Source organism: Mobula hypostoma, chromosome 1 (genome assembly GCF_963921235.1).
Source record: "Mobula hypostoma chromosome 1, sMobHyp1.1, whole genome shotgun sequence".
In the NCBI taxonomy this organism is placed as follows: domain Eukaryota; kingdom Metazoa; phylum Chordata; class Chondrichthyes; order Myliobatiformes; family Myliobatidae; genus Mobula; species Mobula hypostoma.
Genome location: NC_086097.1, coordinates 51,473,664 through 51,488,100, shown reverse-complemented (window position 1 = coordinate 51,488,100; position 14,437 = coordinate 51,473,664). Strand labels below are relative to the sequence as shown.

General features: G+C 41.5%; 1 protein-coding gene across 1 annotated transcript in view; it reads left to right on the top strand.

Moving 5' to 3' along the window:
* Nucleotides 1–14,437, top strand: part of pygl (phosphorylase, glycogen, liver) — a 130,943-nt gene that overhangs the window by 24,835 nt on the left and 91,671 nt on the right. Inside the window, exons 5-6 of the mRNA XM_063048653.1 lie at nt 40–171; nt 9,307–9,418. Of these exons, the coding sequence (XP_062904723.1) occupies nt 40–171; nt 9,307–9,418 (244 nt within the window). The remainder of the gene's footprint in view (nt 1–39; nt 172–9,306; nt 9,419–14,437) is intronic.

Below are 14,437 nucleotides of genomic sequence, written 5' to 3'. Positions count from 1 at the left end.
AAGGGAATACTATTAAAGCTTTATTTTGCCTGATTATAGGTAGAAGAACCTGATCATTGGCTGCAACTTGGCAACCCTTGGGAAAAGGCTCGGCCTGAGTATGTAATACCAATTCATTTCTATGGTTCTGTACAACATACTAGAGATGGTGCCAAATGGATCGACACAGAGGTATGGTGCTTTTTTTTTGTCTTACAATAGTCATTTAGTATTTTTGAATTGGTGTTTATAATGTGAAATCAAACATAAATACAATAGTGTGTATTTGATATGAGCTATATTCATGTTGTTCTTCTATAACTTGGACTGCTAGCTAAATATTTAATGAGACAATAATCAAAGAACCATAAACTATAGATGCTGAAAATCTGAAAGAAAAGCAAGAAAATTTTGGGAAAACTCTATAGATCAAGCAGGTTAATACTTCCTGATCTAGAAAAAGTTAAGAAATGGAGTTGTATTGATAGTTAGCAGTGTGAGAAGCCACAAATTTCAAAGCATTCTTTCATTCATTGGAGTTTGTTTAACTTCCTATGCCTAGCTCATATTTCTGTAGCGTAATCACGGGACAATTTACCATGACCAACTGGTACGTCTTTGGATTGTGGGGGTAATCCAGAACACCTGGAAGAAATCCACAGGGTCACAGGGAGAACATACTGTTGTGCCAAACGCTACGCTACGCTGGGGTAGAGAATTACAAACAATGACACTCGGAAGAGGGAAGAAATCTCTCCTCGCCTCACTTTTATAGAGCATCTTTTAACATGAAACTATCCTGTTTAATTCTAGATTCCCCACAGTTATGTTGTTCTTCTGTATATTCCTTCTTTACTGCTCCTACTCTGCCTCAAGATCGAGTAAAGCTTGTTTTCACTCCAGTGCTATTGGGTATGAGGTGGTTGGTACTCCTGACACTTAGGCTTAAGCTTTACAATGCTACCTCCAATCACAAACTGTAACATTTCATTGACTCACTGCAATCCAAAGGCTGGATTCAGTGAGTCAATGAAATGCTACAGTTTGGGAAGATTGAGAATATCTTTGGATCTTTTCCTCAATCTATCTTATATTTTTTTTCCTATTACTGAACTCGGACTCGAGTATCTGATATAGATACCTGCTCTTGGGCATGTGAATAAGATGCCATGTCTGTTACGCTAACTGAATGTAATTCAGGCTTCGTTATCATCATGCTAAAATGGAATTTAGTCAGAATGAATCTGGCAGCTCAGAAGTGGATATGTGTGGGCATTACAGACCAATAGCCACAGAACAATTGTATCCATCAGTCTCTGATGTCTTGATCTCTCTTGATCATTCCACTTTAAATATGCAACCAGTGGGCCGACATGAATGTAGAAAAAGCAGTCTGCTGAAAGGAAATTCCCTTAATTGACTACTTTCCACTGTACACTAACTAGTGCAGTCTCACTGCTTCCCCAGGTAACAAGAGTTTGAAAAATCTGCATGTCAACTGAAGAACCACAAAATCCCTGGTGCAAAAGATACTGAATACAAGAATTAGAAGTTGGAGCAGGCTTTTTTTGGCCCAGGCATCATTTCAACTGTTCAGTAAGACTATTCTGCAGCTGATCTTCCACTTCAGCACCTTTTTCCTGTACTAACTCTTTATTGCTTGATTCTATTGATATTCAAAAACCTATCAATCTGTGTTGTATGTGCTTAGTGACTCGGCGTCCACAGCCATCTCGGTTGTTAAGTTCTAAATTTGGAGGGGAACTTTGAACACAATTTCATGGTCTCTTCTCCTGCCTCTGGGAAGTGGAGGATGTGCCAGGGACCTTGGATATTTAGTGACTGTGACCATTTTCAGGAAAAGTATTGACAGAGAGCTTTATCTTCTGTCTGGAACACAAGCCTCTGCAGTTGCTTCCTCCTGGTGATAATAAGGAATCGCAGTGTGGAGTCTATCCATTGAGAGGCAGAGTGGATGTTATCCTCACCTTGTGTCAATCCTAAGAGAAATGAATGGGCAGCATTAATAGTTTAACATTTTTTTAGCTCAGAAGTTTTTGACTCTGTCAACAAAGCATCCTTCTCAAATTTGGCAGAATTAAAAAATGGTTTCCATTCTTCATCTGCATGGTGGCATGGAAGTTAACAGAGTCTATCAATGAACCATTCCAAAATAGATTAATGTTATCTCTCCAATCTTTCTCATCACAGTATGGCATCTGTTTTCAACGTGCTTCCCAATGCAGTAGAGCTATACTATAAGACAAATGAGAAAATCTGTTCTATTCTGATCACTTCTATTCCATTCACTCCATAGCTAAGGTCACTCCAACTTTAATCATCAAGCTCCAGTTTGGAGATGATATTTGTGTTTGTGCATTTGGAGGCTGATTTAGAAGTCATTGTTAATTCATTCAATGATGTGTATGAGAGAATGGGCCATACATAAAATACCCACAAAACAACAGTCCTCTAGCAATCTGCCCACACTGTAAAATGCCACATTCTGGCAGGTTAGCAATGAGACTCTGGAAAATGTGGACCATTTTCCTTATTTCAAGAGCACTTCTTCATGAAACTGGCATTGATGATGAAATTCACTGCCACCATCAGTATAGTTTGGTCATCTTATGAGACGAGTGTCAGAGAATAACACTTCAAGCCAGCATAAATTTCATGTTTTTCAATCAACAGTAAAACACATTCTTCTTTGTGTTGTGAGATGCCTGTTATAGGGAGTCTCCAAAGTGTGTTTTGCCTCTTAACATTACTGAAGATTGTCGAACTTTTAGTGCAGCCACCAAGAACTTTCATTTTCTGAGGAGCTATGAATGAAGTTTAACATAGTACAACTGTAGTGGTTACTTGAAAGCAAACCACTAAGAGACTGTATGACGCACTTCCAAATAACTGAATTCCATTGAAAAAAGTACGTTCGACCTTTCATTACAAAACCTGAAAAGACAAATGATCTTATCGTGATAAAAAACTAACGAAACTAAATTAGAGATATAGCAAAATGAGAGTAATTAGCATTCAAATTAGCATAATTAAGTGTAACTAAGCAAAGAGCCCAAATAAGCAATCAACAAAAAAATCATTCCTGAGGTAACTATTCTCATTTGTTTTTACCACACCCAGCCTATGTGACAAATTACCCAAGGTAAACATGCAACACAAAATACAATACAGACAGATAGAAAATAGATATATTGCTTAACATTGACATTGGGTGTTTTTGTTTTTCTCTGTGCCTTTTCAATATAAGAACTCACACCATAGGACTGTCCTGGAGCACTCTTAGCACTCAACACACTTGAAGCCCTTAGCACACTAACTTTTTCGATATGCGGCAATTTCCTTCCTTCTCTGAGGCTTCATAGCAATTAATCATTTCTCTTGCTCCTCCAGTGCATGTTTAACCCTCAATAATCATTGACGTGCTATTAATACAGCTAAAATCAAGCACATCTCTCCCCCAACACTTTCTGCTTTCCGCAGGGATCGCTCCCTAAGCAACTTCCTTGTCTGTTCGTCCCTCCCCACTGATCTCCCTTCTGGCACCTATCCTTGCAAGCAGAACAAGTGCTACACCTGCCCCTACACCTCCTCCCTCACTACCATTCAGGGCCCTGAACGGTCCTTCCTAGTGAGGTGACACTTCACCTACAAGACTGTTGGAGTCATTTACTGTCTTCGGTGCTCCAGGTGTAGCCTCCTGTATATTGGGGAGACCTGACGTAGATTGGGAGACAGCTTCGCTGAGCATCTATACTCTGTCTGCCAGAACAAGCGAGAAGGCGGGCAGAGAAGATGGCCGTGCAAAGCAGCGTGAGCAGCTCTCCGGTGAAATGATATCGTATTTATTAAGTAGGACACCGTGCACAATTATGATTTGATGGAGACAGACGTGAGAAGCAGAGGAACATCTGGAGAAATTTCTGAAATACCCAGTTCGCTGCTGCTGCTGCTACTGTGCAATTGAGAATCTCCGGAGGGAAGGCCCCAAAATCCCCGGCTTTGCCTGCTGCTGGCGACCGAGGCTGAGGTCGAAGCGTTCAGCAGAGATGGTGCTCGGTACTCGATGTCAGAGGGCTGATCAGAGCTTGAAGTTTTCGGATGACTCAGACTCGGACTGTGGTCGGGCATGGTAGGGAGAGTTTTCTTCCTTCTCCCATCTGCGTGAGATGTGGGACTTTGGAGAGACTTTGAACTTTTTTACTGTGCCATGGGTTATGGTATTGTTGCACTGTTGTAACTATATGTTATAATTATGTGGTTTTTTTGTTAGTTTTTCAGTCTTGGTCTGTCCTGTGTTTCTGTGATATCACACCGGAGAAATATTGTATCATTTCTTAATGTATGCATTACTAAATGACAATAAAAGAGGACTGCGTGTCCTCATAATCTAATCTAATCTCCCAGTGGCCACCCATTTTAATTCCACTTCCCATTCTGATATGTCTATCCATGGCCTCCTCCACTGTCATGATGAGGCCACCCCTTAGGTTGGAGGAACAACACCTTATTTTCTGTTTGGCTACCCTCCAACCTGATGGTATGAACATCGATTTTTCAAATTTCCCGGTAATGCCCCCACCCCTCCCCCTTCACCATTTCCCTTTTCCCTCCACCTTATCTCCTCGCCCACCCATTGCCTCCCACTGGTGCTCCTCCCCCCCCTTTTTCTTTCTTCCATGGCCTTCTGTCTCTTTCACCAATCAGACTTCCCAGATCTTTACTTCATCCTTCCCCCATCAGGTTTCACCTTTCACCTGGTGTTTCTTTCTCCCTTCCCCCACCTTTTAAATCTACTCCTCAGCTTTTTTTTCCAGTCCTGCCAAAGGGTTTCAGCCCAAAACAACAACTGTATATTTTTCCATAGATGCTGCCTGGCCTGCCGAGTTCCTCCAGCATCTTGTGTGTGTTGCTCAGTTTCCAGCATCTGCAGATTTTCTCTTGTTTGTGCTAGGAGTCCTTGATAACTCATTTCATGAAATGCTACCTAGTATTGCCTTACATCTGGAATTCAGGTTTTTGATGTCAGCTCCCAAAACCACGACCTCTACAAATAAGGACAGCTGGAAAAAGGGAATAACCCCACCTGAAATTTCCCTTCAAATCACTTATCATCCTGATAAGAAAATACGTAGCTCTTTCTTCATGCCACTGAATCTAAATCCTGGAACTCCAAATATTGTGGGAATAACTTCACTAGAGACTGGAGTAGTTCATGAAAGCTCACTGGGTTGGATGTACCAGATAGAACAGGTACTAAATACAGCTGCCTGATTTCAATTGCTTCAGCCTTCTCTTTGGACTATCTCTTAAACTGCACCAAAGGTGATCATGGGGCTTTTAAACATAGAATATGGAAGAGTACAGCACAGGAACGGGCCATTTGGTGCGTAGTGTTGTTCTGAACCAGTTAAAAAGCAAATCAAAAACACCCAAACACTAGTTCCTCCAACCTACATTATGTCTATATCCCTTCATCTTCCTTACATCCATGTGCCTGTCCAAACATCTCTTAAAAGCCTCTAATGTATTTGCCTCTTACACCATACCAGGCAGCACATTCCAGGCATCCACGACTCTGAGTAAAAAAAATTACCCCTCACATCTCCCTTGAACCTACCCCCACTCTCCTTCAATGAATGCCCTCTAGTATAGACATTTCAACCCTGGGAAACAGATACTCTCTGTCCACTCTACCTATGCCTCTCATAGTCTGGTAAACCTCGGTCAGATCTCCACTCAGCCTCTGACAATTCAGAGAAAATAAACCAAGTTTATCCAGCCTCTCGTGATAGTACATGCCTTCTAAACTAGGCAGCATCCTGGTAAACCTCTTCTGCACCCTTTCCAAAGCCTCAACATTCTTCCTTTAGTGGGGCGACCAGAACAATATGCAATACTCCGGATGTGGCCTAACCACACTTTTATAAAGTTGCAACATAGCCACTTGACTTTTGAACTCAATGCCTTGACTAATAAAAACCAGCATTCCATAAGCCTTCTTAACCACCTTATCAACCTGTGTAGCCACTTTCAAGGAACTATGAACTTGGATCCCAAGAGCTCTCTGCTCAGCAACACTTTTAAGGACCTTGATCTTAACAGTGTACTGTCTTCTTGCATTTGCCCTACTGAGGTGCAACACTGAACTTATATCTAGGTTAAACTCCATCTGCCATTTTTCAGCACATATCTGCAACTGATCTATATCGTGGTTTGTTCTTTGCCAGTCTTCTACACTATCCACAACTCCACCAATCTTGGTATCATCCACAAATTTACTAACCAACCCATCTACATTTTCATCAAGGTCATTTGTATACATTATGAACAGCAGAGGTCCCAGCACGTGTCCCTGCAGAACTCCACTAATTACAGACTTCCAGCTCAACTGAGTCCCTTCAACCATTATCCTATGTCTTCTATGCACAAGCCAGTTCTGAGTCCAAGCAACCAATTCACTGCGGATCCCATGCACCTTAATCTTCTGGATTAGCCTCATGTGAGGGACTTTGTCAAATACCTTACTAAAATCCATGTAGATAACATCCACTGCCTTACCCTCATCAATCCCTCTTGTCAACTTGTCAAAAAAACTCAATCAAGTTGGTAAGGCATGATCTACTACACACAAAGCCATGCTGGCTCTCCCTAATAAGGTTTCCAAATGCTCATATATCCTATCCCTAGGAATTTTCTCCAGCAATTTTCGTACATCTGATATGAGGCTCACTGGTCTGCAGTTGTCAGGATTTTCCATTGTTCCCTTCTTAAATAGAGGTATAATATTAGCCTCTCACCAGTGTTCTGGGACTTCACCTGTGGCTAGACAGGACATAAAGATATTGGTCAAGGTCTCAGCAATCTCATCTCTTGCCTCCTTCAATAACCTGGGGTAAATCCCATCAGGCCTTGGGGACTTATCCACCTTAATACTCCTTAGGAGACCCTTCACTTCCTCCCACTTGATCTCTAAATGCCCTAACCATCTTTCTCTTGAAATCTACTTCTCTTGTAAGCTGCTTAATGGCTTACCAGTATTTTTGACTGGACTTGACACGCCTGAAGAACTTTGATTTGTTGATTGTAAGATTATTTCTATTTTGTACTGCTTTTGTTTTAACATAGCTGAGGTGTGCCTCTCGGATCTGTTCTTAGACTCTTATTCTTTGTGATTCTTATAAATGACCTGGATGAGGAAGTGGAGGAATGGGTTAGTAAGGTTGCTGATGACACAAAGGTTGGGGGTGTTGTAGATAGTGTGGAGGACTCTCAGAGGTTACAGCAGGACATTGATAGGATGCAAAACTGGGCTGAGAAGTGGCAGATGGAGCTCAACCCAGATAAGTGTGAAGTGGTTCATTTTAGTAGGTCAAATATGATGGCAGAATATAGTATTAATGATAAGACTCTTGGCAGTGTGGAGGATCAGAGAGATCTTGGGGTCTGAATCCATAGGACGCTCAAAGCAACTGCGCAGGTTGACTCTGTGGTTAAGAAGGCATATGGTGTATTGGCCTTCATCAATCGTGGAATTGAATTTAGGAGCCGAGAGGTAATGTTGCAGCTATATAGGACCCTAGTCAGACCCCACTTGGAGTACTGTGCTCAGTTCTGGTCGCCTCACTACAGGAAGGATGTGGAAACCATAGAAAGGGTGCAAAGGAGATTTACAAGAATGTTGCATGGATTGGGGAGCATGCTTTATGAAAACAGTGAACTCGGCCTTTTCTTCTTGGAGAGACAGAGGATGAGAGGTGACCTGATAGAGGTATATAAGATGATGAGAGGCATTGATCGTGTGGATAGTCAGAGGCTTTTTCCCAGGGCTGAAATGGCTGCCACAAGAGGGCACAGGTTTAAGGTGCTTGGGAGTAGGTACAGAAGAGATGTCAGGGGTAAGTTTTTTATGCAGAGAGTGGTGAGTGCATGGAATGGGCTGCCAGCAACGGTGGTGGAGGCGAATACAATAGGGTCTTTTAAGAGACTTTTGGATAGGTTCATGGAGCTTAGAAAAATAGAGGGCTATGGGTAACCCTGGTAATTTCTAAGGTAGTGACATGTTCGGCACGACTTTATGGGCTGAAGGGCCTGTATTGTGCTGTATGTTTTCTATGTTTCTATGTTTCTTTCTATAGCTCTGGTGTTCAGCATCCAGCACACTACAATATGTACCCACTCCTATTTTTACCTGCGTAACAATGTAAGTAATGGGGATGGAGCTGTGGTTAAGAAACAAGAAAATAGGGAGAGGATGCATGACCACAGGCATTCCTGGCCATTCTGTGAAGTTGAAACTCACTATCTTGTCTTAATGAAGAACCTTTGCTACATCATCAGCTCAAGTAATGAAGCAAACTGTGCTTGTGTCCTTGTCTTGAAGATTAAAAGAGTGAGAAGATTTGAAATGCATAAGATATCAAAGGGTCTTGATAAGGTAGAGGATAATGCAGAACTAAAGGTGATTGATTTTTTTAAATTAATCAAGTATTTGTTCAATATGGTGATGAGGTGATTTTCCTCTCAGAAAGCCTTTTGTCTTTGGAACTTTCTCTGTTAAAGGGAGCAGAAGCAGCATTTGAAAATGTTTAAAGCTTGATAGATAAAGAGTTGGAAGGTATTGTAGGTGGAAAGGACTGTGAAGCTAAATTGCAGTTAGTTCTTTATTAAGTGGTGGGACAAACTTGAAGGGCTGAACAATCTACTGCTTTGGATGTGTACATCTATATGTTGAAATTAATGCCAGGCTGGCACCTTAATCTTTACAAATGTCAAGTGTGGATCTTATTTATATTTTCTAAAAAATACTCTCAAAAATTGTACTTAATATTTAACAAAAAATGGTTCCTTACATTTTTGTTCGGTGCTTTCAATTGTGCGTGATACTAATCCTTCAGGATTCCCCTCTTAAGTACCTTGCTTGCTTAGGGTGCACTGCAAATAATTTGTTGTCCAAATTTAATTTGGTTTTCATAAAAGGCTCAAAATCTGAATGTCAGATTATCTTACAACATTGAACGAAAGAATTTAGCCATTCATGTAATTGTTCTTTACTGAATAATCTGAAGTTCCTTCCCTTTGACCCTGTAACCATCTCTGTTTCAAGCATTTATCTACTTTAATCTGGGATGATTCATTAAGCTTGGACACATGTGGCTCTGTCAGATCAAGCAATGCCTTGATAATACTCTGTCTAAATTTCCCTTGAGCCTCAGAGAGTCTCTCACCAATTAACAGCCACAATTTCAGAAATGAACAGTCTTCCTTTCATCCAAAATGTAATGTTTTGTTCTGCTGCTAATCCTGCAGGTAGTTCTTGCCATACCATATGATACTCCAGTTCCAGGATATCTAAACAATACTGTGAATACTTTGAGGCTGTGGTCTGCCAAAGCACCAAATGATTTCCACTTGCACCACTGTAAGTTGTTTATTACAATAGATATTGATTCCACAAAGCAAACTGCAAAATAACATTAGGCATAAGAAGTTAATAGCTACATAGGTTGTATTAGGCTCTTTAGATAAGTAATGGCATAAACAATGATATAAATGGCCAATTTCTGTGCTTTAACATTCTATAGTTTTATGAATTCAAAATAAAATCTTTAAGTAATTTATTCTTTATTTATTAATAAACTTTATTTTAATATATCAGGAGATAGAAGTTCTAATGTTAAGATTGTAGATGCTGTGGATTATGCATTTATGTACAAGTATACAGTGATTTTTCTCAAATCTAGAATTCAAAGGTTTTCAGGTAAATTTTACATGCTATGATCTCATAATTCATTTTTCTTGTGTGTTCGTTGATTTACAGCTTTGCATTTTCAAAGCTTTTTATTTTATAGTTTTCATTCATTCAGGTTATGTTGTAGGTCTTTTTGATCAAAGGTTATGAAAATAAAAACTAATATGTATGAGGTTATCATATCGGTTTGGTTAGATCAACAAATAGTAGGATAAATGAGTCTCTGGTTAAGTTTTGATAAGATTTTACTCAGGAGATGGACAGTCTATAAGTGAGGCAAAGTTATGGACTCTATACAGATTAGAGAGGTTCTGTTGTTTGCTGCCTTAAAACAAATTAGGGTGGATAAATCCCCAGGGCCTGACAAGGTGTTCCCTCGGACTATATAGTCAGAAATTGTAGGGGCCCTAGCAGAGATACAGTATATAAAACATATTTAGCCACGGGTGAGGTGTCAGAGGATCGGAGGACAGCTAATGTTGTTCTGTTGTTTAAGAGAGGCTTTAAGAATAACCAGGAAATTATAGGCCAGTGACCCAGACATCAGTAATGGGAAAGTTTTTGGAAAGTATTTTAAAGTACTGAATATATAAGTATTTGGATAGACAGGGATTGATTAGGGATAATCAACACGGCTTTATGCATGGTAGCTCATGTCTAACTAATCTTATAGAGTTTTTAGAGGAAGTTACCAGGAATGGATATTGTCTACATCAGGGGTCCCCAACCTTTTTTGCACTGCAGACCGGTTTAATATTGACAATATTGTTGCGGCCCGGCCGACCGGGGGTGGGGGGGGTGTGTAGGGTTGTCAACGGACAAGAGTAACAGTCAAATACGTTGTGTTTACCCCGAGGGAAAACTACCATGACCATGAAGCCTTGCGCAGGCACCAGGTCGCATGCGTGTACGTGCCAATTTTTTTTCTGCAAATCGTTTTTCGCGATTTTGTTCGGGGTTGGGGGGCGGTTAACCACGACCAGAATATTGGTATATCGTTTCTAAAAGGGTTTATCTAATGAATTTAATAGTAAACACACAGCGCATATTTTCTTCAGATGAATATAGTGATAAGTCAATTATCAGGGGAGGACAGGGGAGCTTGAAGTAAGTGTTGAACGAACTTCCAGTAGAAGTGGTAGAGGTAGGTTCGATATTATCATTTAAAGAAAAATTGGATAGGTATATGGACAGGAAAGGAATGGAGGGTTATGGGCTGCGTGCAGGTCGGTGGGACTAGGTGAAAGTAGCATTCGGCATGGACTAGGAGGGCAGAGATGGCCTGTTTCCGTGCTGTAATTGTTACAGGTGTCCCCGGCTTTTCGAACGTTTGCTTTACGAAACCTCACTGTTACTAAAGACCTACATTAGTTACCTGTTTTCGCTAACAGAAGGTGTTTTCACTGTTACGAGGAAAGGCAGTGTGCGAGAAAAAACAATGCGCGATAAAAAATCAGCACGCGCCCCGAGCAGCCGCTCTCCCCCAGATTCGGAACAGCATTCTAGCCGGCATTGCTTAAACACGTGCCTGTGAGCAGCCGTTAGCAAGATGAGTTCTAAGGTATCGGAAAAGCCCAAAAGAGCTCGTAAGGGTGTTACATTTAACGTAAAACTAGACATAATTAAGTGTTTCGATCGTGGTGAATGAAGTAAGAACAAAGTGAGTTTGGCTTGTGGAAGTTGACGAAGATAATGTTGAAGAGGTTTTGGCATCCCCATGATCAAGAACTGATAGATGAAGAGCTGATGCAATTGGAAGAGGAAAGGATAACAATTGAAACCGAATTCAGTAGCGAAAGTGAAGTCGTCCAGGAACTGAACGTGAAGCAACTGTGTGAGATTTTTGCTGCAATAATAAAGTACGACTTTAATTTTGAAAGGGTACGTCGGTTTAGGGCATATTTGCAAGATGGTTTGAGTGCTTACAAAGAACTGTATGATAGAAAAATGCGCGAGGCTGAGCAGTCAAGCAAGCCTTCCACATCAGCCACAGCAGACGACGAACCTCGACCTTTGACATCGAGGCGGGCAGTCATAGGAGGAGATGAGCTGCCTGCCCTAATGGAAACAGACGACGATGAGATGACACCTCAGTGTCCCACCACCCCAACCTCCAGGCCGCGGACAGATACCGATTTGCGGAGAATGCAGCAGTAGCCAGGAGGCACACAGCACATCTTTAAGAAAAAAACCGAAATAAAACATGCTAATTAATTAGGTGCTGCCTGGCACGTAATTAATTAGCATATTTATTTTGGCTTTTTTCTTAAAGACGTGCTGTGTGCCTCCTGGCTACCGCTGTACCCCTGCATTCTCTATGGATCGGTATCGGTTCGCTGCCTGGAGGGTGGGGGCCACTGCACCAACCCAACCTCCGACGACTCAGTCTAACACACCATCATCAGTGTGCTCGGCAAGCTGTCTTCCCGATTCTTGTAAGTGATACTACACTGTACATACATTATTTCTACTTTATATAGGCTGTGTATTTATCATATCATTCCTGCTTTTACTATATGTTACTGTTATTTTAGGTTTTATGTGTTATTTGGCATGATTTGGTAGGTTATTTTTGGGTCTGCGAACGCTCACAAAATTTTCCCAGATAAATAAATGGTAATTGCTTCTTCGCTTTACGACATTCAGGCTTATGAACCATTTCATAGGAACGCTCTACCTTCGGATGGCGGGGGAAACCTATATATGGTTACATAAGTCACTTATAAGTCAATAGCATCATAACATTTTAAGTAACATTGGATATTAAACACACAGCACATATTTTCCCTGTATGAACATATAAAATCATTGCAACACACCAATATTGCTGAATCAGTGGGAGCCCTGTGCTTGTTTCCCTGCAACAAGACGGTCCCATCGAGAAGTGATGGGAGACAGCGATACTCGAACGGGGTTCCTTATGTCCAGTCTGTTCTGCAATTTAGTTTTCGTTGCATTCATTGCAGAGATATGTTGGAAATGGAAGCAACATTCTCAGTGCTTTCGTGGCTATCTCAGGATATTCAGCCTTGACTTTGATCCAGAATGCCAGCAGGGATGTTATGTCAAACATACTTTTCAGCCCACCATCATTTGCAAGCTCAAGGAGTTGATCTTCTTCCTGCGCTGTCATGGATGACGCACGGGTAATGACCTCGCGTGCGTTCAAGTTCAACAGTGGGCGTGACAGGGAATAGAAACATAGAAAATAGGTGCAGGAGTAGGCCATTCGGCCCTTCGAGCCTGCACCGCCATTCAGTATGATCACGGCTAATCATCCAACTCAGAACCCTGTACCTGCCTTCTCTCCATGCCCTCTGATCCCTTTAGCCACAAGGGCCATATCTAACTCCCTCTTAAATATAGCCAATGAACTGGCCTCAACTGTTTCCTGTGGCAGACAAATCCACAGATTCATCACTCTATGTGTGAAGAAGTTTTTCCTCATCTCGGTCCTAAAAGGCTTCCCCTTTATCTTCAAACTGTGACCACTCGTTCTGGACTTCCCCAACATCGGGACAATTTTCCTGCATCTAGCCTGTCCAATCCCTTTAGAATTTTATATGTTTCAATAAGATCCCTCCTCAATCTTCTAAATTCCAGTGAGTATAAGCCTAGTCGATCCAGTCTTTCATCATATGAAAGTCCTGCCATCCCAGGAATCAATCTGGTGAACCTTCTTTGTACTCCCTCTATGGCAAGAATGTCTTTCCTCAGATTAGGGGACCAAAACTGCACACAGTACTCCAGGTGTGGTCTCACCAAGGCCTTGTACAACTGCAGTAGTACCTCCCTGCTCCTGTACTCGAATCCTCTTGCTATGAATGCCAGCATACCATTTGCCTTTTTCACCGCCTGCTGTACCTGCATGCCCACTTTCAATGACTGGTGTATAATGACATCCAGGTCTCGTTGCACCTCCCCTTTTCCTAATCGGCCACCATTCAGATAATAATCTGTTCTCCTGTTTTTGCCACCAAAGTGGATAACCTCACATTTATCCACATTAAATTGCATCTGCCATGAATTTGCCCACTCACCTAACCTATCCAAGTCATCCTGCATCCTCTTAGCATCCTCCTCACAGCTAACACTGCCACCCAGCTTCGTGTCATCCGCAAGCTTGGAGATGCTGCATTTAATTCCCTCACCTAAGTCATTAATATATATTGTAAACAATTGGGGTCCCAGCACTGAGCCTTGCGGTACCCCGCTAGTCACTGCCTGCCATTCGGAAAAGGTCCCGTTTATTCCCACTCTTTGCTTCCTCTCTGCCAACCATTTCTCTATCCACATGAATACCATACTCCCAATACTGTGTGCTTTAAGTTTGCACACTAATCTCCTGTGTGGGACCTTGTCAAAAGCCTTTTGAAAATCCAAATATACCATATCCATTGGTTCTCCCCTATCCACTCTACTAGTTACATCCTCAAAAAATTCTATGAGATTCGTCAGACATGATTTTCCTTTCACAAATCCATGCTGACTTTGTCCGATGACTTCACCGCTTTCCAAATGTGCTGTTATCACATCTTTGATAACTGACTCTAGCATTTTCCCCACCACCGATGTTAGGCTAACCGGTCTATAATTCCCCGGTTTCTCTCTCCCTCCTTTTTTAAAAAGCGGGGTTACATTAGCCACCCTCCAATCCTCAGGAACTAGTCCAGAATCTAAAGAGTTTTG